General features: G+C 40.1%; 1 protein-coding gene across 8 annotated transcripts in view; it reads left to right on the top strand.

Annotated features, from left to right (window-relative positions):
• The window catches only part of SMOC1 (SPARC related modular calcium binding 1), a 163,755-nt gene that overhangs the window by 79,268 nt on the left and 59,185 nt on the right, over window positions 1-25,302 (top strand). For all 8 annotated transcript variants that reach the window (XM_054515114.1, XM_036383533.2, XM_054515113.1 and 5 more), the window contains 3 exons: window positions 4,724-4,836; window positions 14,857-14,956; window positions 17,386-17,433. In XM_054515114.1, coding sequence (XP_054371089.1) covers window positions 4,724-4,836; window positions 14,857-14,956; window positions 17,386-17,433 — 261 coding nt within the window. The remainder of the gene's footprint in view (window positions 1-4,723; window positions 4,837-14,856; window positions 14,957-17,385; window positions 17,434-25,302) is intronic.

The following is a 25,302-nucleotide window of genomic DNA, read 5'->3' as shown; positions in this document are numbered from 1 at the left end:
GTCCTTCCTTGGCAGCAGTTAGTAAAATCTAAAATGTCTCTTGTGATCACTTTGCAAATTTAGGCATGTTCTGAATAAATTAGGGAACTCTGGAGTAGGAATGCAATATGGATATCAAAAAAGGAGCAAAGTGCATTGATGTGAAAGGAAGACAAGAAGGTGACCAGGAGTAGTCAGTGTGGATGGGGAAGTCATGCTTAACCAACCAGATTGCCTTCTATGGTGGGACAGCTGGCTGGATAGATGAGGGAAGAGTAGTGGGTGTTGTCCACCTGGACTTCAGGAAGGCTTTTGACACCCTCTCCTATGATATCCTCACAGGAAAGCTTAGGGAGTGCAGACTGGACATGTGGACAGTGAAGTGGTTTGAGAGCTGCGTGAACAGCTGCCCAAAGAGGTTGTACAGTCTCTTCCTCTGGAGATATCTGTAGCTGTCTCTACTCAGTCCTGAGTAGCATGCTCCAAGGCACCCTATGTTAGCAGGAAGTTTGGACAAGATGACCTCCAGTGGTCCCTACCAACACGAACCATTCTCTGTGGGTGACCAAGTTTCAGATTCCTGGTGTAGCACTTGGCCCAAATGAAGTGGAAAACAGTGAGGAGAGTGACTAATGATTGATATCCTGTACAATAGGCATGTTTTTGTAGTTTGCTGAGATCCATTTTTGCCTATTTTATGCAAATACACAGATAATTGAGGAGATGGGTATGAACGTGCTGACTTTAGTGTAGCTGAACTGCTTCATGTCTGGTGCAGACCTGGCCTGTATGAGACAGTTACCTAATGGAAATGAAAATAGTTGGATCAATTTTTGCTATATGAACTTTGGATACAAACATAGGAGAATTAAAATTAAGTAGCTTTAATAGATTTTAGTGGTTGCATTGTATTGATTTGCTGCTAGTGTTATGTGAATCCTGGAGATGTTTTACTTTGTGTTGTTAGGAGAGCTCGGGTCTTTATACTGTGATGTTGTATGGTGTCAATTCTGCCTCTGCCTGTTGAAGAGAGGTTGCTGGAATTCTTGGAGCCTGTTCAGGAGTGCAGTGTGTGTATTATGAGGGACATGGTGGTCTTGTTTGAATAAACTATTCATGGATAAGATCAGCCATGGTAACTAGCCAATATCATTGCAAAATCCAAATTATGTGCACCTGCATTCTGCTGATTAGGCCAGGGATGTCAAAAATATCACTTGTCGTTAACAATCTCCTCGTTGCCAGCTGCCAGCTTGAGAATTAATTTTCTTTAAAAGGCAGCTTTCTGAGCTACAGTGAATCTGTCCCAAGTTTGAAGATATTTAAAGTAAAATTCAGCAGGTCTGCTTTCAAAAGCAGTTATGCTGTTTTGGTTTTTCACCTAATGTAATGGAGGGAAAAGTGTCCAATTTAGTCTGCTTGAACCATGAAACTGGAATGCATTAATGCCATTCTGGTTTATAACCATGGTGTTTGATATTCCAGATAACATTTCTAAAAACAGTCAAGAAAGTGCTGAAACACTTGGGTAAGCAGTCAAAATGCAGAATAGGGTATATGAACCTACAATCATAAGATCAGGCTTTAGTAAAATTTGCAATGCATCTTATTTGGGGTGAGCTATTTGACAGTTACTTTTTAAACACTTGGCACTTATGTAATACTTTACATTTTCTAATTAACAAAGCAAAAATAGCAAGGTGAAGTCATCTCACTGAAATCACATGTTGATGCAAACATTATAAAAATACCAGCCTGTGGAGTGAGGAAGAGAAGGATTGACAGTCCTTTTAAAAACAAACTGGTAAATGTTGATCTTAAAGGCACTGTTTTTACTGGAACTGATCTGTGGAAGACTGACAAAAAAGATAGCAATATGCATGCACCTCTCCACCCAGCGTGGTATAAAGATGTTCCAAATCAAGGCTGTAAAAGGACTGGCATGCCCTTTGGAAATCAGTGAGGGAGGATGGGAGAAGTAATCAGTCCTGAGTGTTCATCAACAGGAGAAAAACTCTCTCTTCTCTGTACTTCAGCAGCAATTTGGGAAGAGTCACTGCTTGAGCCAATGATTGAAGTGCAGAAGATGCTGCAACAACGATGAGCTCTTCAACACTGTGGTGTGGTGGTGGTGTGCTCTGAAGTGTGCTCTGCTGGGTGGGAGTAGAGAGTTCAATCTATAAAGGCCTGTTAAAATTGCCAGGAGAGACATGGTAGCCTTAGCAATGATGTGTTTATATTATCTTCTGAAAGTAAGGCCTTGATCTTGTGCATGTTTCTTTGTTGATTAGACAAATTGGACAAGAAATGGCTTAGCTTCCCTTCTGCCTGGACTTCTAATGTATTTGTACTGTGGGGGATCTCACAAAATGTTTGTTTCTACTAGCTCAGTGCTGATGCATTCAGTTTCAGTCGTGTAGTTCTGAGTGTGCCAGCACTAAAGCAGATGGTATATGGAAGTGCTTTATGCTTCTGTTTTATGTTCGGGAGAGGAACCAGAAATGCCTGTCTGCAGTCTTGTATCCTCATATATAGAGACTAGAAAACACTTTCATTTGGGAATTTGTGGTTTGATTGTCATGTAAGAAATTCACACCTGTTTTTTCTTTTTTCCTTGCAAGTGCACATCTCCATAATCCACGCTGATTTTTTTTTTTTTTTTTTTTTTTTTTTTTTTTTTTTTGCTACTTTGCTACTTAGTTGTCTCCTGTGAAGCAGAAGTTGAAAGTGTTCTCAGTCAGGCAGATATGAACGAAAGTGCAGGCACACCATCTGGTTTTGTAGTAATGTCCTCTGTCATGCCAAGCAAGGTTAGATTCTTAAGCTTGAGCAGGAGATCTGCAGGTGATAGGTGTTCCAGTTAAAAGCATTGCAAGTTCTTCCTTTTCAGCTGAAAGAGTGAGCACGTTTGGAAGATCAGTTGGCAGGACTATCCTCCACTGGAGATGTGCAAACAAGGTCTGATCATCTGGTCACATTGGCAAGCAGGCAAAAAGGAAATTCCATGTCAAAGCTGATGGAAAACTAGAAAAAACATACAGTGTAAATTTTATTCTTTTTTATTCTGTAACAATTTCACTCTTTATACAGGTGCATAGTGGGCCCACCTGAGATCAAAGTTCCATATGCTTTGGTATTTTGCAAACACCCAACAAACAAATTAGTCTAAAGATAAGTGACATAGGATCAGAAGTGACATAAGGTCACACAGGGGTGAGGTGAACAACTTGTAGTCGCTCAGTGGTCATTGGCAGAATTGATACAGGTACTGTTGCTTTCTAATGCAGAGCCGAAGCAGCTGGCATCTTTACTGTATACTATTGCCCTGAATCATTCTTTTTCCAGAGAGAACAGTTTGATTTTCATAATTTCAGAAGACTTGTGAAATCCTTCTTGGGAAGTAATGTGATCTATTTAAAATGAAACTGTGTTGACAAAAACTTAATCTCTTGAGTCATCAGATGTATAAATAAAGTGCTCAGCCTGAAAGCTGTGGTCTGTCTTTATCAAAACTAGTTACAGCATTGTCATTGATTTCTGTGTCTAGAGATGCCTGGATGGAAGTTACTTCTATTGCCAAACAATGTGAACTCAGTTGCTCTAAGAACCCAGACTGACTTTCTAATTTAATGCTGGTATTAGTGATTCTGTTGTCAAAGTTCACGTGATTGATGAAACAGAATGGGATCTTCAGGGATCCAGTGGAATTTTTTGTTAACCAATATGATTTCCATGCCTGGTACAATGAGGATTGAAACTTGTTCACTGTATGATGCTGCTAAAAGATTTTGAAGTTTCTGCACTAAAAATCTTTGGTCAGTGGATTCATGGGAGAAGAAAGAAGGTGCTAGTTCTGGTGTCAGAGTGTCATGGAAACAGATGTTCACTGTTTTCCTTCTCTTTCTAGACTGAACAGCAGTATTGTTAGACCTGATGTTTTAAAATATAAACACTGAGTCGATCTGGATCTCTGCAGGGCAGAACTTCCCTCTTTTTACCCATCAGTCATTAGAGTTAGACTTATCTGGGTATGCTCTGTAACCGTGAGCTCCACCTAGAAGGGGTTAAGGTCATGCTACACTTTGCCATCATCTGAAGTAAGAACTGAGATCTTAACCCCTTCAAACTCTGCTTGCAGAGCAATTTTTTTTCTTTTCTTCAAAGTGAGTAACTGATATGAGAAAGTTGTAATGCACACCTGGCTGTAAGCACTGGGACTAGAGGTAAAAGCTGGGTTTCAGGACAGCACAGAAAATGGTGTATCTGCCTCATCTGAACCATACAGAGGGGGAAGTTCATATGGATGGCTGGCTATTTTAGTATCTTCCTGGGAGAGTTACTCAGAGAAGAGGGAGTCATCAGTTCTTTTCCACACTGCTCACTGCTTGGCCTGAATTATTTGGTGATACTCAGCCATCCAGTTTCAGGCTGTTAATTGCATTTCATTGTGTGGGCATTGTGCTCCAGTACTGGTTGAAAGAAGCTTCCAGGTGACCATAAAAACTATTGGCTAGGAAATTAGGCAGTTCTTAATTAACTGACTTGTAATTTCATTGTTTGGGTTCATATTTGTCTTTAGGATTATGAGTGGTAACTCCATATCTACCTTGTGAATGTGCAGGTAATGGTCTTTTATACTTCATATTTATTTGTTTTGGGGGTTTTTCCCTCGCAGCTGTGTGGGTCATCTGCTAGCTTTTGGAGAGGCCAAATTGCAATGTGAGTTTTGCTTTTCTCTTTGTAGATGCTGGCCAAAGCAAGTGTCGATTAGAGAGAGCTCAAGCACTGGAACAGGCAAAGAAGCCTCAGGAAGCAGTCTTCATCCCAGAATGCAATGAGGATGGATCTTTCATGCAGGTAAAATTTCTATTTGCTTCATTCAGCCAGGCTTCGGGTGTCTGTGGGAGATTCAGTGTTAAGGGGTGAGCCAGGTGATGATAGCAGAGTGGGTGCACACTCTGACCCAGTTATTTGGGTAAAAATTTGAAAGCTGGGAACTTTGTTAACCAAACAGAAGTTTTGATTCCGTCACAATACCTTAAAAGACACACACATATGCAATAGCATCCAGCTCCAGTGTATTACAGAAAAAAATGGCATTAATTTTCAGCATTGCATAGAAAAAAAAACAGTTGCAGGGGAGGTCAATTTTTCCATGAAGAGGGGCTGCAAAGAGAGGTGTGGCTTACATACACAGAGCAGGGTGGATGTAGCTGATTCTGCTCTTACCTCTGTTTCATCTATCCCAGGAGAAAAAGCAGTCTGTTCAGCCTCTTCCTTCTGCTGGTTACTTTTTGTGATATATATCCTGTAGTGATTTGGAGGACTGGCAGAGAAGAGATGAGACTGTTTTGTTTGGGTTTTTGATTCCTCACTGTTCAGTTGCTGAAGTTTGCCAGAGCAGGGTAGAAATGAAGAGTGATACCTGGTTCTGTTACCCCTTGCATATTGAGCAGTGTCCTAGTGCTGACTGAACTGGTTGTTAAAAATGGCTCATGCACAGTTTCCTGACACAATTTCATGCTATCTGCTCAGTTTTGCATGCATCTAAAAAGCTAAAAACCTGCAACCTACAAAACCTGTGACCTCAACTTTGTGGGTTTAGGTAAATCACAGACTGTTTTTTGCCTTTTTCATACTTTTCATACATCTCATACTGCTCTAGATACTTTCTTTCTTGGAGAAATTTTAGGATATATTGGTTGTTTGCAGGGTCTTCTGAAGTTAAAAGAAAGTCCAAGACAGAATCAATATTGGCTTAAAAAAGATGAGAAAGGCAGAGAACTTTGGATTTGGTTCAAACATTTTGTGATGCCTGGGGGGATAGGAGAGGAAAGATTTTTTTTTTGTGATAACCCACCAAAAATTTTATTCCCCTCAGTCTTACCCTCCCATTATCTGGTGTGTGGGAGTGTTTTTGTTTTGTTTTTGTTTTTTGATGATGATGTGGAAAAAGTTGTATTCATCCTGCAAACTCTGCATGCTTCTTTAGAGCAGCATTCTGTTTCTGTACTGTGTGGACCATCATAGTAAGGTTGGGATAAGAGAAGATGGCTGCAGTTTCTTGCAGTTTAAGTGCATTTTCAATTGTTGCAATTTGATTTTGTGTAGAGCTTCTCAGATTATGTTGGCACTGGAGGCTAATGTTTATAAAAGCTATCACAGTGAGCCAACATGGAACAAAGTGTTCCATGTTAAATTTCATAGTTCAAGAAAAAAAGGGTAAGGAAAGCAAACTTTGAAATGTCTATTGTCTGTCCATCAACCTCTTGGAGAGAAAGTAGGTGAAATTTTTATCCTTATAAAAGATAAGGCTGGACAGATAGTATAGATGATAAAGCTTTGTTTCAGACAGGTTTATTTTGAAGGTTGGTACCCGTGTTTGGATTGTGGAGAAGTTGCTGGACTTTTCCTTGGCACATTCCTTAGCCAGTGCTGGTTGCCAGTTGAGGGACAGCATGAAACTGCTTACAAAAACTGTGTGGTGTCAGTTGGCAGCCAAGTGGTATTTCACATTCTTCCTCCATTCAGTTCTATCTGTGAACACTAAAGTGCTTTTGTTTTACCTGGCATGATGAAGGAAGCCTCTGATCTCTTTGTATCTGGAATTAACTGAAATTCATATAATTCCTTGGTTCATAAAAATACCCTGTGTTCCACATACCTTATGAACCAGCTTCATCAGTTATATTGCAGCATTTAAGGTAATTGTCCCTGCATAAGATTTAAGTGAAAAATAATGTCCAAGAAAGCTAACTAGTTTCAGGCTGCTTTTGAGACAAATATTTCCTTTAGCTTCTGGTCAAAACAAATTAAATTTTGATTTAAAAAAAGATGAATAAAGACTAGAATTTTGGTGAACAGTCTAAACAGTTTTGCTTCCAGCAACTCATGAATAGATCTCATCTGGTGGAGGTATTTTTTGATACTGCATCTGTTGTGCAGAGAATTGAAGCTCCTGGGTTCTGCTCTACAGGGAGGCTGTGTTCTTGTGAAGTCCCTGAGGCCTTGCTGAAGTCAGCTCTGGACTGTTGTTAGTTTATTCTGGTTCAATACCTGAATGTTGCTCCATCTAGACTCCAAAATCTCAGATGGGAAGTCTACAACAGAACAGCATCTCTCAATTAAGTTTCTAGGGAGAATACCCATTGTGCTCTTCAACATGGAATCCCCATCCTAACAAGAGTCTTAAGCAGATGCACACGTTTCAGGGTCAATAAAGTTGGCTAGGGAGACTCCTTCAACAACTTCCCCCTTTCTGTGTAACTGTTATTGAAAGAGAGTTTTATGTAGAAGAAAAATTCTGATCAAAGATGCATGCATATATTTAGAATATCAAATGTCTGAATTGCTACAGCACTCATTCAAGCTGTAGATTACTTGCTTTTAGGTCATCTTGCTGAGCCAACTGAACACAGTAGTATTCAGACCCACATCATTGTCCTTGCCATCAGACTTCAAGAGTCTGATATTTAATTTAACTAATTAATTGTTGGGAATTCTTGAAATTTTTGTAGGACTGAAAAACAAGAGCGGTACAGATGTGGGAGAATTAGGTAGTAGTATCTATGTTCAGAGAACCTGCTTGGCCTTAACTAGATTGAACCGTTGCTTTTGTAGTTCATCATAATTATCTTGATTAAAACTAAACTGCAGTCACTCTGGGTAAACACTGAAAGTGGGGCTGTTCCTCTGAAAGCAGCTCAAGTTTGCCCTTTCCAGCTGCTGGAGCTGTAGCCAGTTCAGTGCTGGATTTGGGGCTGGAGGCACTGCGGACTGGATGGGGCTGATGAGAACGCAGCTCCTCTGCCAGAGCATGTGCCACGTGGGCAGCGACTGCAGGAGGAAGACCATGCTCACCTTACTTCCTCCTGCTTTCCCACAGGGCTGGATCTACCATAGTTAGATGTGGCAACAAGGGTGAAAGGGAGAAGGGCCTAAAGGCAAAGGCCTTAGTTTGGCTTGCATTTAAACCCTTTTGTAGAGAGACATCATGCATGTCTTAAAACACTTATATGACCAGTCTGGTTTTGATTGCCTGTGAAATTTAGACTGAAATCAGTGTTGCCACCAATTCTGTTGCTCAGCTGATCAGTTTTCCAGTTTTCTTATGCATGACTAGTTATAATGGGGTTTGTGTACTGCATCAAGAGGAGCTAGCACTTGTCAGTTCACTGGCTGTCGTAACTGTTTCTATGCAACATGTGTGCTGCTTCCCTTGTTGAGTACATGTATTGCAAAGATCTTATCAAGTCCCCTTTTAGTGCTACTTAGGCATCTACAAATGGGGCATGCATTTGCAGGATGAAGAAGTGATGCCACTTGCAGGCATGATGGGATGACTGTAAATGGGGAAGCAAATCAGATTAATTCCTCTGGAATTGCTATGTCTTTGTTTCAGTCTGTGTGGGGAATATAACTTCCTATAACAAAATCTCTCTACACTTAGCCCACAGTAATATAAGCAGGCAGATAAAATTTGAGTTATTCACAACATAAGAATGTTTGCTAGATACGAGTAATTTGATTAATTGTAGAAAACTGAGGTCACTTTTGTGCAGAATTAACCATGACTAAAACTAGTTTGTCTTCCCAAGACTTTTGCCTTTTTTGCTGGTATTCTGTATTTTCCATAAATGCCATTCCTTTTCCATGCTGCACTTAACCTGCTGTGATCTGTTCTTCATAAACAACAGGAACTAGTGGGTACTCTGCACACTTTCTTTTGCTGCCTAGTGCCATTGGGCTTGTTGCCACAGGCTGAGGGAGACTTGCGTTCTTCATACTTTTTCCCCAAGCAGTTTTTCAGAAAAGGTTGCTGAGATTTTAAATGGGATCTGTTTCAGAGAGATTAATATGAACATGAATAATGTTAATCCTGCCTTGGGGGTGTAGTTTTGTGGGACTTTGTGGTATGTCTTGCTGTTTGCTGCCACCTTCTACTGTCTAGTTGTGGTTTCTTTTCCTTACAAGTCTGCATAAAACTGAGAACAAATCTCCTTGGAAAGTTTCTTTGAGTTTAGGGTTCTTAAAATCTGGCTCCTGGTACAGTTATGATGTAGCACTGAGATTTCTGTTAAAATGAGTGCATCAGTCAAACCTCTGGTCTTATGACTGGTCTGACAGTCAGCCCCCCTAATGAGGGGCTGACTGTCAGAGCAGTTCTGCATTATCAGATAGCTTCCAGAGCATTGCCACATCTTGTAATATAAGTCTGCTTGGAGAGAGAGATCTGTATTATTGTCCATACCAGTAGTTTCACTCTACACTATGCTAATGCACATAAAAAGTTCTGTTTTCTCCCAGGTTCCCCAAACAGCCCTTTCTAAAGATGTGGGGACTCCTTTCAGCCTTCAGTGTGATTTCATGATCCAAGTCTGCTCCTCTGTATTGGCTAGTGTAGCATGATGCTGGGCAGAATTACAAACTCACTTCTTAATGCAGCAAGGTACTGCATAGATATCCTTCGTTCCCGGATGCTGTCTGTTATTCCATTATTCAGTGCTCAGATTCCAGCAATACTAAGCTCTCAAAGAATTCACCTCTCATTTCAGAAGAACACGGTCTGTCTTGCTAGATTAAAAAAAACTCTTTAAAAAGCATCTGGTTTTTAAATGGTAGGTAGTTCTGGCTTTTTTTTATTAAAAGATATCCCTTCTATAAATGATGGTAGCTGTAGCTTTCTGTGAATACTGCTCTGCAGGTTTGCTACTTAAACACTTGCCTTCTTCCTGTGGCTTTCATTGTATCTCTCATTTGTATGTTGTGCTAAAGATAAACCATGAGTGGGTAAGGAGGTAAGAACTTTGGTTATTTATGGTGTTTTTTCAAAGTACCAGTTGAGATAGCAAAGGAACAGGTTCTTAAAGCAAGAGTGGACCTACTTATGGGAAGTGACAATGTAAGGTCATTCTTAGCTTCAAAGTGTCACATTCTGTGTCAGAAGCAGAAAGCCTCTCTTGAGGACCCTTCTCCTGAACTAAAAATAACCTATGTACCAGCGTGTGTGATGGGAATGCCCTTGATCATGATTAAGATTCTTTTGCTTCAGATCATTTTTTTTCCTGGTTGTATGAACAGTGAAATTCCCATGGAGGAAGCGTTTCTTGAGTGGTGCATAGACTTGAAGGAGGTGGGTGCTGCATAAAGCCCTGGTGGGAACATTTGCACAACACCATTTGTGAAGAACTAAATAGGAGTGGAGAACAGAAAAAGTGACAAGAGTTGTTTAAGGGGCTGCAGTCCCAAAGAGGCTTAAACACAAGATGCAGACTAATTCATAGCTTCCCTAAAATTGCCTATAAAGGTAAGGCAGGCTTCTGACAATAATCAGCTGACTCTTAATGTAGCAAAAAGTATTACAAGATGCAGGGTCTAAGCATTACAGCAAGACTGTGCACCAGAGCAGCAGATCACCATGCAGAGTTAAGATAAATAGCCATCAGGCCAGTGTGTGGTTGTATGCCACTAACGTGGGTTCAGAGGACTTTCTAGTTGAGTCTCAGAGGCTTGACCAAAGGAAAGACTTGATTAAAGAATTGCTGCATCACACTGGCTTCTGCTCCCTGCGTCAGACTGGATGACCTGCTGGCTTGGAGCTATTTATTTAGCTGTTTTCACAGTGTTTACAAGCAGCACCTGGATGCAACCAGGGTTTGGAGCCTTGCCTGGTGCTGTGAATGCAGTCAGTAGCTCTGCTTCCTGCCCTTAGCCTCAGCAGTGCCATTCAAAAACTGAAGGTGTTTTTTCTTTCCTCATAGAAGTATAGCTTTTAATACAGAATGAATGTTCTTCCCTTCTCATTTCTGCCTTCCATTGTGGAAGGACCCAGGAAATGTTTGTTTGATCTGCGATGGGATAGGAATGGGTTGCTAAACATTTCATCTGAACAGCAGTAAGAGGCTAGTCTGAGTGTTCCTGTTGTCAGCCCAGTGCTTGTCCAAGGTTCCTTCAAGCCCATTGCAGGCAACTACCTCTTCCTGTAACTCCATGGAAACTGGTTTCAGCCATCACAGAATTGCTGCTTTGCCTCTGTTCTCTCCATCATATGTGTATATGATTTCTCTCTCACTTCCGATTTCTATCTGAGCAACATCCCCTTGATCCTCATTTGTTAAATAGTTATAAAGGGATGCTGCTTGCTTGTGTGGAAGCTTTACTGTAGAAGCTTGCTTGTTTAGAAGCTTTACTTGGGAATCAGATTCTGGCATTGTCAGTGAGATACTGAAGAAACCCAAAGAATGGCTTCTTTTCCCCCTGAGGAACTTAAGAGGCAGAGTTATCACCCAGTGACTACTCTTTTCTTACATATTGTAAGGAATTTTATGAGAGCAGGTGTTTGGCCAGTGTATTGGCTGCTGTTTGATTTTGCACGTTGTAATGGCAGGGTGGAATAGAGAAACTGCTGCTACACTTTTAATTTGGGGAGTGGTGATCTGGAGCAATTTTTCTTGGGTTTGCCCCTCATGCTTTTCATCTTTTAGTTGAGACACAGGTAAGATGACCTATCTCTCCATGAAAAATAGGAATGGTGTCCTTCTGCATGATCAGGGATTTGGCTGCTTGTAGTGCTTTAAAATGCAATTGGATTTTTTTTTTATTGTAGATGTTAGTGGGGTATCTGCTGAAGACCTCAAATGATTTACAGGTTTTATTTATCTGATTTCCTATTATGTAACTTACAATACAGCTGTTGTGTGTTAATCTGAGATACCAAATTCTGTCGTGTGCCTTTCCAGCTGTAACAGGCGCATTCTGTAACTGCAGCTTGGTTAACAATCAAGTCTATTAAGTATATAAGATCGTATTTTATATATAAGATTGTATTTCCTCTGCCTCGATGCTTAGCTTTAGAAGACTGAAAGCCAAAAAAGTCAAACACGCTTTTTCTAACATGTATTTTGATAGAGTCAAAATTAACTCAATAACTGAAGATTAGATCTGTGCAGTAAACATCTGTCATGCTTGCAAACTTACTTACCTGAAGATAAGTGTTTAAAAATCTCGCTACTTTGGGAGTAGGATGAGAATGAGGTTCAATTTTGGGTTGACAATTGAAATTTTATTTAGAAATAAAAGCTCAAATGTAAGGTCAATGGAAAATTTTAAAGTAAACCCCCAAATTTTGGATATCCATTGCTGGAGGTGCTCTGAAATAGTCAGCATTTTATGTTTGTTTACACACAGTGCTTACAAAGTGTACTGGATCAGCTGTTGCCTTTATGCTTTTTTCTTACAGTATTATGTAAGTGATGAAGAGTTTACTTTCCCTCCTAGCCTTTAAGATGCAAACTCTAGGCTGTAGGCCACTGCTGTTATGACCCTAAATTGTACTGAGACCTGGTCAGGTATCACGGTGAAAGGTGTCTCAGTGTGAAGACCTTCAGGAAAAACAACTGCACTGATTCTGCAGATTTCTGCAGTGCCCATTCTTCATGGCTAGCTGTCTGGCCTTTAGGATAATGGCTGAGCTTTAATTGCAGCTGTTATCTGTAGAAGGGAAGGCCTTTGGTACTGCAGTAAAACATGTGGTTGTGGTTGTTGTGAAAGTGCTGAGTGCTGTCAGTCTCAGATGTTTTTTTTCCCCTTCCTTTTTTTAATGGCAATTTCTTTCTTTTCTTAATGGCAACATGGGGGAAGAAAAGGTCATGGGATACCAGTCCAAGGAAGACTAGCATTTCTTAGCCTAGTTATTTACAAACTTAATTCACTTTTTTATGGGTGTAATGTGCTTGGCTTCCATAAATGAGCATATGTAATTCGTAGTTCTCCACTGAGATGTGTTACATAACATACTCTTAATGCATCTGTCCTGAATTAGTGTCAATACATTTTTTTTTACTCCTCTGCCATGTACTTTGTTATTTTTCCGAAAGTTTGGCTAAAGGACTATCAAGTGACTAATTACTTGAGTTTTTTAAATGCTGGGTACACTGGGTTTTTTTATATAACGTAACATGGAATAGTCTTGCCCTACAATTCAAGACCCTATCCTGGCATTTAGCTCTATCCCTTGGTAGGATTTTTACAATTAATGCAGCTTCTTGTGCTGTTGGGAATGCAGTCTTGTGTGTGTGTGTGTGTGTGTGTGTGTGTGTGTGATCAGCAAAGATAAACTCTAAACCTAAACCCAAGCAGATCCATCACATTTGTTTTGAGTGTTCAATTGATTACATTGAGCAATAACAAATATTTTCTAACTTGATTATTGTTTATTATAGTCATAGTACTTTAGAGTAATTTGCCATCAGTATTGTGATATATTGAGAGAAGAAAAATGAATCTGCAAATAGCAGTGACAGTGACTGCAGTAACATGGGTACATGAGATGACTGTTGATTTTGGCTACTAAAAGTAAATGCTTGAGGCAAAATGATTGATTTGCACTTTAGTAAAACCCAAGATAAACAAGTAAAACCCAAGATAAACACGACGTACTGTGTTATAATTGCTCTTAGATCATGTTTTATGTGATATTCAAAGCCTTTAAAAAAAACTGTCATTAAGTCTCTGTACAAACTTTGCTACCTTAGGGCATTGAAGCCAGCTGTCAGCGAGGGGGAATGACTGGTTTTGCTCTGAAGGATCCCTAATGAGGGGACCAGCACAAACACCCCATCACTCTTCTCTTCTGTGTGAAGAGGACTGGAATTGGAAATTGGTTTCAGTGAACTTGTTTGGAAAAAGAGAGAAGGAACAGAATCCATTTTACAAGTAAAATAAAAAGGCAGCTTCTGAAATGGTCTTTTCCATTTAATGTCTTTTTTTCCAGAAATGTATTGAAGGAGCCATCTCTAGTTTATAGTAACAGGATGCACTTCTATACCATTTCAAGGTACTGATGTGCACATTTAATTCCAGCTGAAAGTATGCTTGTTAGAAAGAATTTTGGGACCTGTTAGTGTTTACACAGATGCCTGTACAATGGTAGTTTACTTTTATCTCAAAGATGTCAAAGGCATCCTGAATTTCATCCAGTTGTTGGCTACTCTGGAAGCTGAGGCAAAGGCTGTCATTAGATTTGTTAGGCTGAATGAAATTTTAGTGGTGCTGAATTAATGTTGCCATAGATGTTACTAAGATCAGTCTGCTAGATCAGAACTTACCCTTATTTGAGAGGTTCTGTATCTGAATTCATAATTCTGGTGTCTTTCTGTGGTGAAGGAAGGAACTGGGCAGCTCTAGATGTTCAGTTCAGAAGTAGAGCTTTAAAGTCAATCAAGATGAATTTTGTACTGTGTACCTTTTGACTCACTAGAACATTCATCAAATGTTCTTAAGTCCATGTCAATATATGAGGAGCTAGCATGTTGGATCTTGCTCCTGCTGTGTAGTTTGACATAGTAACACAACAGAGCTTAAATCTGTCTGGAGAAGGTTTGTTAACCAAGTCAGTATCGCACTTTTCCAGCCATTACTGAACAAAATGCTTCTGAAATGCCTACAGATGCTGCTCTCAAGCAGTGGCTATGGAATTTGGGATAGGGTGGCCTTTGCATAACCCAGTTGGGATGCAGCAGGACAGGTTTTTAATAGTAAACAGTAAGTGGGATGTAGCAGAGGGTGGAATGAGCTGAGACACAACTGCTGCATCTCCCAACTAAAGTGTTCTCAGATGAGTACTTGTAACTTCTTTCGCCTCCTGAGTTTCAGCTGCAGGAGTTGGAGTAGGAGAAATCATCTTTCTTGGGGTGTGGGGGGGTGGTGAGGGAAGAAAAGATAATGATATCCAAGGTAGTCTTCTGTAAGACCTTCTTGCTCTGAAGCATGTGTTTGTGATACCTCTGGGTTGGGACTTTCAGTAAGATGCTGAATGATAATAAAGTGGTTGGTGATAGAGTGAGAAATGAAATGCCTGCTCTTTGTTTTATTAAACAGGTGCAGTGCCATACCTACACTGGATACTGCTGGTGTGTGACACCTGATGGCAAACCTATTAGCGGCTCTTCTGTACAGAACAAAACTCCTGTATGTTCAGGTACTGTGGGACTGGCTTCAGCAAATACTAACTTGATAACCAGAGGGTTGGGGTGAATGCATCCTTCTGAGAGCCCAATCTTTCAGGTGACTTGGCCAGTTTACCCCACTTAATGCTGCACTTTGGACTCTGGCATGTCCACCCTGCAGTTAGGATACAGACACTTCTGCAAGGCTCAGAAAGAAAAACCACTAAGGTGACAACCTGTGGCAGCCAAGGCAAGAGTCAGTGTTGCTGTGTACACCAACACCAAAGATTTGCTGAACGGATGGGATAATTTTTTCCATAAGCTGTATTGTAATGAAATGGTTCTTGGGCTGTATTTTGTGGAACATGGAGTAATTTTTTGTACAGAGTGATTTCAGTTAATTCATGTAGGTGGTTCTGTGCAAAACTGTCAGTTTCTGGGGTCCTGCTGTTATAATGAATTTGGGTCTTTTGGCCACGTTGCTTAGTTTAGGATCCCTGTGTTTGTGTCACGGGGTGAACAACACTGGGCTTGTGCCACAGCTCACAAGAGGGAGGTCCAGACCCAGGCTCTTACTCATGTTTATTAAGTGATGTGTTTCTGGGCACACAGCCTGACATTACTTTGCTCAGCATTTTATTGACACCAAATCCACAAGTTTCTTTAAAAAAGAGTAATGTTGTTTTTCTTTCTTCTCCACACCGTTGGATTTGGTACTCCATGGCTCAAGTGGAATGAGATTGGGCTCCAGATCTTCATATGGCCCTGATCAATAGTGGTCTTGTTTTGTGAGCTGTTGTGAACAGTCCTGCTGTGACAACACCACAGTAAACACAGGCAGAGTTGTTCTGTACTTTGGGGAGAATTGAAGGGCAACACTGGCATTATGTTGCCTTCTCACTTTCCTGTCTCCTCCCTAAAAAATTAAAGAAGGAAAAGGCAGTAAGCATAGGAGTGTGTTTCTAACATGTTCAGTGATGCCACATGTCTTCATGCTCTACAGTCTGCACCTCAAGGGTTTTTAGTATAGTTCTCCTCTCACACCTTGTAGTGTTTGCCCTTTAAGTAGGAGCATGAGAGCAGTCAAACCTTTAGGACTTCGATTTTTTCTCAGCTTATATGGTGTCCTCTTGACTGTAGGGTGTTCTGTGGTAATAAGCAAACTTGCACTTATTACTTGTGGTAATAAGTGACTTGCATAAGGGTTTGAGTTGAGTGGGAGAGCTGTGACCCAATGTACCTTGAGGAGATGCTTGGTTTATCACAGGCATGTGGAAAAAAAAAATTATTATCCTATTTTAGTCTAAGGTGCAATCCTACAATAATTTGGCTTAAACCTTTAGAATATGACTTTATGACACAATTTCCAGTATATCATTTTGGTAGGGCATGTTTTAGACTTTTACTAATCTATTCAGTTAGTCTTGTGCTGTTTATGAAATCATGTTGCAGAAAAGTAAAGTCATGTTGTACTGTAGGACACAGATGTTAGACATATGATGATTAATACAGAGTTTGTGCTTACTACTTGTAATTCAGCAGTAGATCTCTGATGAACTAATCTGCAAGTGAAAGTGTCCAGGCAATAGTTTACCTTCAGAGGTTGTCTTGATCAGATTCTTGGGGCTGTCAGAGCTACCTTCTTTAAAGCTGACTTTTGATCCGTGTTTCCTGGATGTTCAGTAATCATTAGAATTGTTCAGTAATGGTACTTAGAAGAATTAGTTTCCTGTGAATAAAGCTATTAAAAAAAAAAAGTGCTTGTCACAGATTTTTATACACATTGGTAATGGATTTATTTGACTAGCTTTTATTACCTGGTCAAGTTTTAGTAGAAAACTGTGATGAAGCACTAAAGCAGAGTGCAGAACCAAGCATAGAATCATACATACTATATAAAGATCCAAGTTAAAGTCAACAACCCGAGATGTGTTCTGTTCAAGTACATGCTGGATCTTATTCAGTGTCCGTTTCAAACAGCTGGGGATGTTCTGGGGTTGGTTGAAATCCATTTTCTGCAAATTGTCCCACTTAATCCCTTTCCTCTGGAATACTGTGCTTGCATTCCCTGCGCACTCTCCCCATCTGCTTTTGATTTGTCTTTCCTGACATTTGCAAATGAAAGTGACTCTTACTGATCTTTCATTCTTGCCCTTGGATTTATTCCAGGTTTCTTACTAGCATGATGCTCTGTTGAGGTCTTTCAAATCACTAGATCCAGCTACTAAAGATTTTTTTGTTTACCCTTATCCCAATTTAATGTCTTAAGCATAAAACTTCCTTATACTTTTCAATTTGGTTGAAGCCACAGGCTCTCCGAGTCTTAAATGGAGCTGTTGACAGGTAAAATAGATGCTTTATGGGTTGAGATATAGACTGTATTATTGAGACATCATATACTTTGTGTGACCGTACAGCATCTAAATGGATGTCTTTTCTTCTTTTTCTTTCTCCCCTCTAGGTTCTGTAACTGATAAACCATCAAGCCAGGGTAATTCGGGAAGGAAAGGTGAGTGGAGTCCTGTGCTTCACCAACTTTTGTAACAGCAGCTGCCTAGCCAAGTCCCTTAAGATAGCTCAGAACATGGGTTCCTAACCATCTCCAGGGTGCAGGGGTGGATGTGCCACTAGAGCTCCCCTTCAGGAGGAGGAATAAGATGACTGTTCTGCTCCCTGTGGAGTAGAAAAGGGTGTTCTCTGCTCTGTGCTTCTCAGTTGAGTTAAAGTACAAGAAAGCCGAGCTTCCCAAAGGAATGGCTGCTCCAGAATAACCTCTGCTTGTTCACCTTGAAGTCACATACTGAGCACTGCTCAGTAAAATCCCTAGAGATTAGGAAGGCTATCAGTATTATCTGTATTCTGGGAAACAGGAGTGCCAGTGTCATGGTTGTGGCTTTGTATGCATTGAAAGCTGGGGTTTTTTAACAGTGCATAAAACCCTCTGGCCAGCTGGAGCAGTGCTGGGTTAAACCTTAGCAGTGCTTGGAAACCTCACAGGCATTGATTCTTCTTCTTTACACTCCTGTCTTCAGTCCTTGCCCTTCCTGAGTAAGGCATTAGATGGGTCATTGTTCTTCTCCCGTGAATATTCAGAGCTCTTCCCTGTGTCCTCTGGTTTGCATTCGCTGCAATAGTTTTGGGAGGGTTCACCACTGAGGTATACATTGAGGAGCACTCAAATATGTCTTTGGGCCTTTTCCACACCCTAATTTTCAGCCTTTTTCCCCTCTAGCCCCAGTGGAGAGTCAAGTTTTGAGTTTGTCTCCGTACTCCAGGAAAACTGTGCTGAATGCATCCTCACTTCTGCTGGTGAGGATGAATGCTCTGTCCTGGGAGAAGTTCCTGTTTTGACAAGAAAAGCAGGATTTTTAGTGCTAACTCTCTAAACCAGTTATTCCTGACACGTCAGAATGAAGGAAAACACTGACTTTGATACCAGTACTTTGAGGGACATCTTCCATGCTGGGAATGTCAATCAGGTCCTGAAAGCACTTAATGGGGATTCGATTGCTCTGTTCAGAGTAGAGATGTATTTTGAGCATATCTGTTCTGCAGCCTATTGCTTGTATATAATAGCTTAAGGTAAGGAGAAGAAATATGCAAGGAAAACTACTTAGCTGAGACTGAATACTGAAGCCTGTTTCTTATTTTACATAAGGATATGTCTCTTTAAACGTGTAATTATGCATTAATGAGTAATTGGCACCTGAACACATGGTTATAATTCTGTTAATGCAATCATTGCCAGTCTAGCCTGAAGTACAAGCAAATCAAATAGCTCTTGAAATCTGCATTATTTTGGAGTTATTTGTAGACTTTTTACCTGGGTAGTCCTGGTCCGTTCTAGAATTGAAAGCAGCTGACATTGGTTTTCATGAGAAACAGGAGCAAAAGGGGAAAACATCTGAACTTGTTTTTTCTTCCACACTCCCTTTATTAACTCAAGGGTTGGGACATGCAAAAAGAAAACTGTAAATGGTATGACTAATTTAAAATTTGTAATATAAATTGATTCTCCTTGGTGCTGCCTGTGGCATCCTGTTTCAAGGACGGTATGCTTGGTCATATGGCTGCAGAAACGTCCTGTGCAGTAGCTGTCAAAGGGGAGACGTTTCCCTTTGGGCCAGAGTGCTTCAAGCAGTCATGTAAACTTTCTGTCTTCTGCAGTTCTGAATCTGTTCATATCTGCTAGAAACCCACACATTAGCAAGTCTGGCCCTATTCCATCATGTTAGAAAAATACTTATGAAAAGCTATTTAATGGGTCTTTTAAAATCAAGAGGGCTGTTAGAAGCTGTAATAATTTGGTTTAAACTTTGATGGACATAGCATTACTTTTTCATCTTGTGGTGAAAATGACTAATCTAAAAATGAATTCGTCCTTCTCATCAGGTTTTTTTTTTTTTTGCCTTAAGTTACCTTGATTCAAAATTCCAGTATCAAGTCGTTTTGGAAGGAAGCTGGAAGCAAGAACAGCCTGACTTTCTTGAAGCAAGGTGGTTTCTGCAGGTCTGGCTTCTCTGATGGCAAGCCAGCATGAACATAACCATTTGTTCTAGCTGAGTGTTCAGACACTTGTTACAAAGATTGCCCTTTGCAAGGTGACAAAAAGGGCAGGAGCAAGAGAGGTCCAGCAGGAACTGGGTCAGTGATGACTCTTCTGTTGTAGAGGCACAGCCTGGAAACTTCTGATACCTCATTGGGCAACTGCCATCTGATTTGGGGGCTTTTGGAATTTTCCCATTGCACAGCAGACTCCTCCCTCTCTCCATCCCTGAGTGAGGATCTTATAGTCAAAGAACACATCTGGCACAGAATAGGTACTCTGAGGAAGACAAAGAATAGCTAAGACTTTCAAAAGTGATTTCTTTTTCTCATTCATACAGGAATGTAAAATATGAGCTAATAAACTTCGTGCCTTTCAAGTCTTCAGGGCAAAAGGGTGGAGGCTGCTCTGCCTTAGAAACGGTGTGGATGGGTAGGCTTATGCTACTGGGTAATAAATGAAGACTTTACTAGCATACTAGCTCACCTTTAGAAGAAGCAAATTAATGTTGGAAAGAGAAAAAGGCTGGTTATTGGTAATAACTCTTTCTCCAGATCTTTTGCCCTCTTTTCCTTCCTGTTAAGCTCCCATTTTTGGTGCTCAGTAGGTATGTTGGAGTACCAGAAGATACAAGGTAACACATGATTCCACTCACAGGCTCTCTCATTACTGATGAGAAGAAAACAAAATGGCTTCACGTTCATGTGGCTTGGCATGTAGTTCCAGAAAGTGGTTCTGTGGAGCTTTCTGCAGAGAACAAGCAAGCATGCTGGCAAGAGATACTTCTTTCAAAATTCTGTGCTCTGGTTATCCATATTTACATTACTGCTATTGCTGTGTGATGCAATGCCGGTTAGTCATACGATTTGCCCCGTAAGGTAATTTAAATCAAATTAAATTGGCACCAAACCTAAGAGTTTAAAATAGGCCATATTGATTTTTTTCTGAGAAGTGTTCAGTTACTGTAAGGCAGAGCAGACCTGGGCCTGGGGAGATGGAGGTGTGTTTGCATGAGGTGGAATGGAAGCCCAGGCCCTCCAGGGCATGCTTGATTTGTGACTTTGCAGCTCAGACACTTACCCATGTCCTTTTAGTGCTGAATTTTTCCCATAAGCGAAGAACAAGTTCCCAAGAAATGTAATTGCTCTTCAGTGAGATTAGGATATCCAGAACCTACTTTTGCTCTTTGTATAGTCCTTTCTCATAAGGAGCTTCTTGCATTAATTTGCTCCAGTTGCTGCTTAGTTTGATGGTCCTGAGACATAGGAAGATGCATGCTGTCCTCTAGAGGTCTGGATCTCCCCAGTCTCTCCCGCTAGGACGTTGTTAATTTTTAAGAAGCAGTGAAAGGCATCCTTGGAGCCAACCTTACTGGATTTCTTCCCTGCCTAAAGAATGCAGGGCATTCCTTTCCAGCCACAGGGACATTGTGCCATACTTTGAGACAAAAGAAGTAAACATGGAACAAAATAAAGTTTTCTTTTCTTTATCTGGAAAGTGTTGGGGCTTTAGCTCAGATTTAGCATATTGCAATCAGGAGTAGTGTCTTTACAGTCACCAAGAAGGTTTTAAAAGTAGTCTGGTTAGGAATCAGAGTGATGTAAAAAACAGCCATGTAACTGCTTATATCTGTAAATTCACCTGGTCTTCCTTCTTAAAATTGGAAACAGTGAATTAAAAGTGAGTGAAGAGGAAATATATTGAAGTGGCCATACTGGTTCATTAATGGTAGTTTACGGTTCTGGACACTGTATGATAGCATTTTCAAACCAACTGAATGAAGGAAGTGGGAAAGGATGGATCCCAGTAATCTGGGATTTAAAGGTGATTCAACTGCAGGGTAAATTTGGGCAGGAGTACCTTTCAGTGTCAGTCATGAAGAGTCTTGAGTAGTATGAACTCCCTTTTTCTTTTATAAAGTCTTTTGCAGTGCAAAACATTCCAGGCCTGTTTTGACTTGTCTTGTTTCCCTATTGCAAAAGCTGACAATAGCATCTGCAGTTGCCTGAACAGTTGTTGGTGAAATGTAAGCTCTGATGGACCTGCAGAAAGCAAAGCCCAGGCTGAGCTTGTTGTACACTTACTATCTTATGTGTAGACATGACTCTTGTATGGAGCTGCAAAAAGCTTTTTCTCAGTGAGTTTTGCAGCATACAAGAAAACACTGAAATGGTTTGAGAAACTTAAGATGAGCAACTTGAAGTTCCTGCTGAGAAACCTAAGATGAGCAACTTGAAATTCCTGCAAATTTAACATGTAGAATTGGGTTCCCTTTTGTGGGTTTAACTGTCAGAAATTAGTTTAAAGGCAGGCTTTGTTGGCAGGAAAATCCTGGGCTGCAATTGTAGGCAAGTTGGCCCATTCTGTGGCTTTTTTCGTGCTTTTTTCCAAGAGTCTTACCTCTAGAAAATGCTAATGGCCCAGTTATGCAGCCAAGAGACTGAGCAATTTGAATCAGTAATGAGCCATTCGTGTGAGTCAGTAATTAGGCTGAGTGGTAAAGGGCGAACACTCTCCTCAGGCAAACCCAAGCAAAGGAGGCTTGTGCTGATGAAAATAAATGGAGCTGGTTGTACCTGGGGACCTGGAAGCTTTGTCTGCTGGTGGTAAGAAGTCAGGTGCAGCTGGCCCTAATTCACCTGCCCTCAGCTTGGAGGGAGAGGAGCCCATGGCCTCCACAGGGGCTCGAATGTCTCACAGAAGACAGATAATACCTTGACAAAAACCATCAAATTGAATTGTGACTAAAACATCAGACTGGGTCTTTGGTCTTCACCTTCTCCAGATCTTTCTGGATTCAGCCCAGTGCTATGTATTGAAACACAACTGTGCTGTTGCACAAATCGAGCTTCAACTGCGTCTCCAGCCTCATAAACACAGAAAATGCTTTGGTGTCTTTAGCAGTTAGTGGAGAATACAGCAGAAGAATATTGTGTGGCCTTCATCAGTAAGATGAAGTAAATACAAGTTTATCGAGGCAATATGAAGTCAAGTGATGGTTCTAGTTGGTGAACACCATCTTATGTTTCATTTCTTGCAGAACATTAGCAGGTAGCAAGTCTGCAGACCTACCAAAACAATTCATCTGGATCCCTTATGTTTAGTGTATATATTTAAATAAAAAATATATACTAATTTAGAAATCTAGATGGAGAATTTTCATGCAATTATCATTTTCTGAACTGTTTAACTTCATCATGTAATGTTCCTAGACCAGGACTGATGTGTTTTTCAGGTCTTTTATGGGTAAAAGGTACACATGTGCTGAAAATGTGCACAGTTTGATGCTTGTGGATATAGCTGGGTGTGTAGTGTAGCTCAGTGGAAAGTCAGACTGTACTATGCATATGTATTAAGTCTGCTTCCTGAAAGCAACCAATTTGCTATATGTGTGTGCCACAAGAGTGCTGCAAGTCCTTCAGATGAGCAAAAGCTTGATTTGTTCTACCACACATTGATGGTGACAGTTTCTCAGTCTACCCTGTTAAAATCAGGGAGTTAGGAAACAATCTATGGGAGAAACATGAATATGTGCTGCTTTTTGTGAAACTAGGATAAAAGCTCAGTTGACTGAGAAGTTATGGGGTTAGTGTAAAAAAAAAAGCAGTCCTGCAATAGCTCAAGTGAGCTGTGAGCAAAATTTCTGTAGATGGAATTTGTAGCACATAAGATTTTGCTTAGCTCATATTTATATTTCCAAGCAAGCTTAGCAGTGGAATTGAAGTTTGCTTCCCTATTATAAGAATAGTTCTGTAAAAAATACTCTTAACTTAATCAGTAGGTTTGCCAGCTTGTAAATAGTCAGAATTCTCCCTGGTTCCTATTGCTGTTTCTATACTGTGTATCATCTACAAAATTATTTATTAAGTTCCAGTTAAATGTAACTGTAGAAAGCAAGTCAATTTCACAGGTATGGTAGACTATAGTTTGCCAACATAACAGATTTTATTAGATAGCAAGAACTCAGCCTTTAAATGGGAATTGTGATCAATTTTTTGAGAACAGAGGAATGTAATTTTACAATATTGTGTACATTGGATAACTTTTCCAGAGCAGAGCAATGTTCTAAAAAGCACTTAGATATATCACATGAAGCAAACAGATTTTTGAAATATTAAAGTCTAGAAGTAAAACTTCAAATTTGTTACATAAACAGTAGAACTGAAAACAATCCTTTTGGTTCCCCACATCGCTGCCTTGTCTGAAATTGTTTAGTTTTCATCAAGACTTTTTTGTGGGCCTCAGAACATATGTATCAAATTTGAGACTGAAGAAAGTTTCATTGGCAAGTATAAAAGAAGGCAAATTCTGTTTTAAAGTGTATTTTGTTTGATACAATGCAAGAATTCTGCTTTCATCTATAAAGTAGCAGTTCCAATCAGTAGCTTAGTCTATATAATATGACTTAATAAAATTGTAGTTTACAAGTGTTATTATAGCAATCTACAGACAAGTCCTGTCTGTAATGTCTTAAGAACAGCTGTAAAGGTTTTTAAATTATTAAGTCATAGTATTGAGCAGCCTGGTGAGTAGATCTAATAAGTAGACTAGCAATTGATTAAACAACATCTGTTAAGGTATTATTAACTGTTTATGTGCTATACATGGATTTCTGGTGTCTGATCATTGCAGCTTGCAGAGAAATTGAATAAATTTGGGGTCTGTCAGTTGGTTTTGTTGTTAAAATACTTTATGTAGGCTCAAAACCTTTTCTCTTTTTAAAGAGTTGTTGACATTATTCTTCTCATGCTTTATACAATCTAGACATCTGAATGTTAGTGTTGTTTTCTTTCAAATCAGAGTAATGCACCAGGAAATGTGTTTTGTCATGGTGCAGGTGTTTGGTCAAGGGGCTGGAAATACTTTTCTTTCAACTTCTTTGCCCCCTGAGCTCTGTCAAAGTTTCTCTATAAGAGAAATAAACTATGAAATTGTGATGGGAAATCTTGAATGCATGCAGACCATGTGTGCCCTTAAATAAGGTAGCGAGAAGCTGGAGAGACAACCCCAATGTTTGTTCAAGTTCCTGGGATGGCACCTAGGGGAATTAAAGCTTCTTTACAACAGATCTATTTGGAATAATAGCTTTCCTCTGTGTGCTCATCTGGACTTTTCTTCTATGTTGACTGCAAGGGAGCTGTACTGCAAAATGCTGTGATAAAGGCTAAGGATGGGAGAAGTCTTCCCCACAGACTGAATTTTTTTAGGCAGTGTCCATGTCTTTTATTGCATGTTCCTGTGCTCAGTTTCTGATGGGACCTTCAGGTGCTGCAGCAAAGCAATTTGTGTAAGGACTTGACAGGTTTCATCTCGACTGTTCAGCTTCTCACAAATATGCTATTAAATGAGATTATTCTAAAAAATAGCTGTCTCTGGTTCATTTTGAACAGTACATCTGTAGATATCTGGCACTCTGTGACTTGAGGATTGACCTTAACCTTTAAAATAAAAATATTTCAGTGTTGAGAAGGTGTTGTTACTTATACCCCGTGTACACTGACATGCTTTATTCTGTACATAGACATTTCCTTCTGAAGCAGATTAGGTCCTTTGGAGGTCCTTCCAGCAGAATTGTTACTCTATCTGATTCCCTCTGTTCTCCCTTCCCTCACAGAGAAGAACTGTTCCTTTGGTGTCATAATCAAATAGAAAACCTCCTTTAGACAATACTCAGATTCTGGGGTGAAAGAACTGGGGCTATGTAGTTAGAGAGCAAAGTTGTGCTTACTCACTAAAGCTCTGACACTCCTCTTTAATGATCCAGGGAGGAAAAAAACCTGTGGAAACAAGCAGTGGAAAAACATATATTCCCCCTCCCCTCCTTTTTCTTCA

This window comes from Molothrus ater, chromosome 6 (assembly GCF_012460135.2).
Source record: "Molothrus ater isolate BHLD 08-10-18 breed brown headed cowbird chromosome 6, BPBGC_Mater_1.1, whole genome shotgun sequence".
NCBI lineage: Eukaryota > Metazoa > Chordata > Aves > Passeriformes > Icteridae > Molothrus > Molothrus ater.
This window is presented reverse-complemented; position numbering and strand designations above follow the sequence as displayed.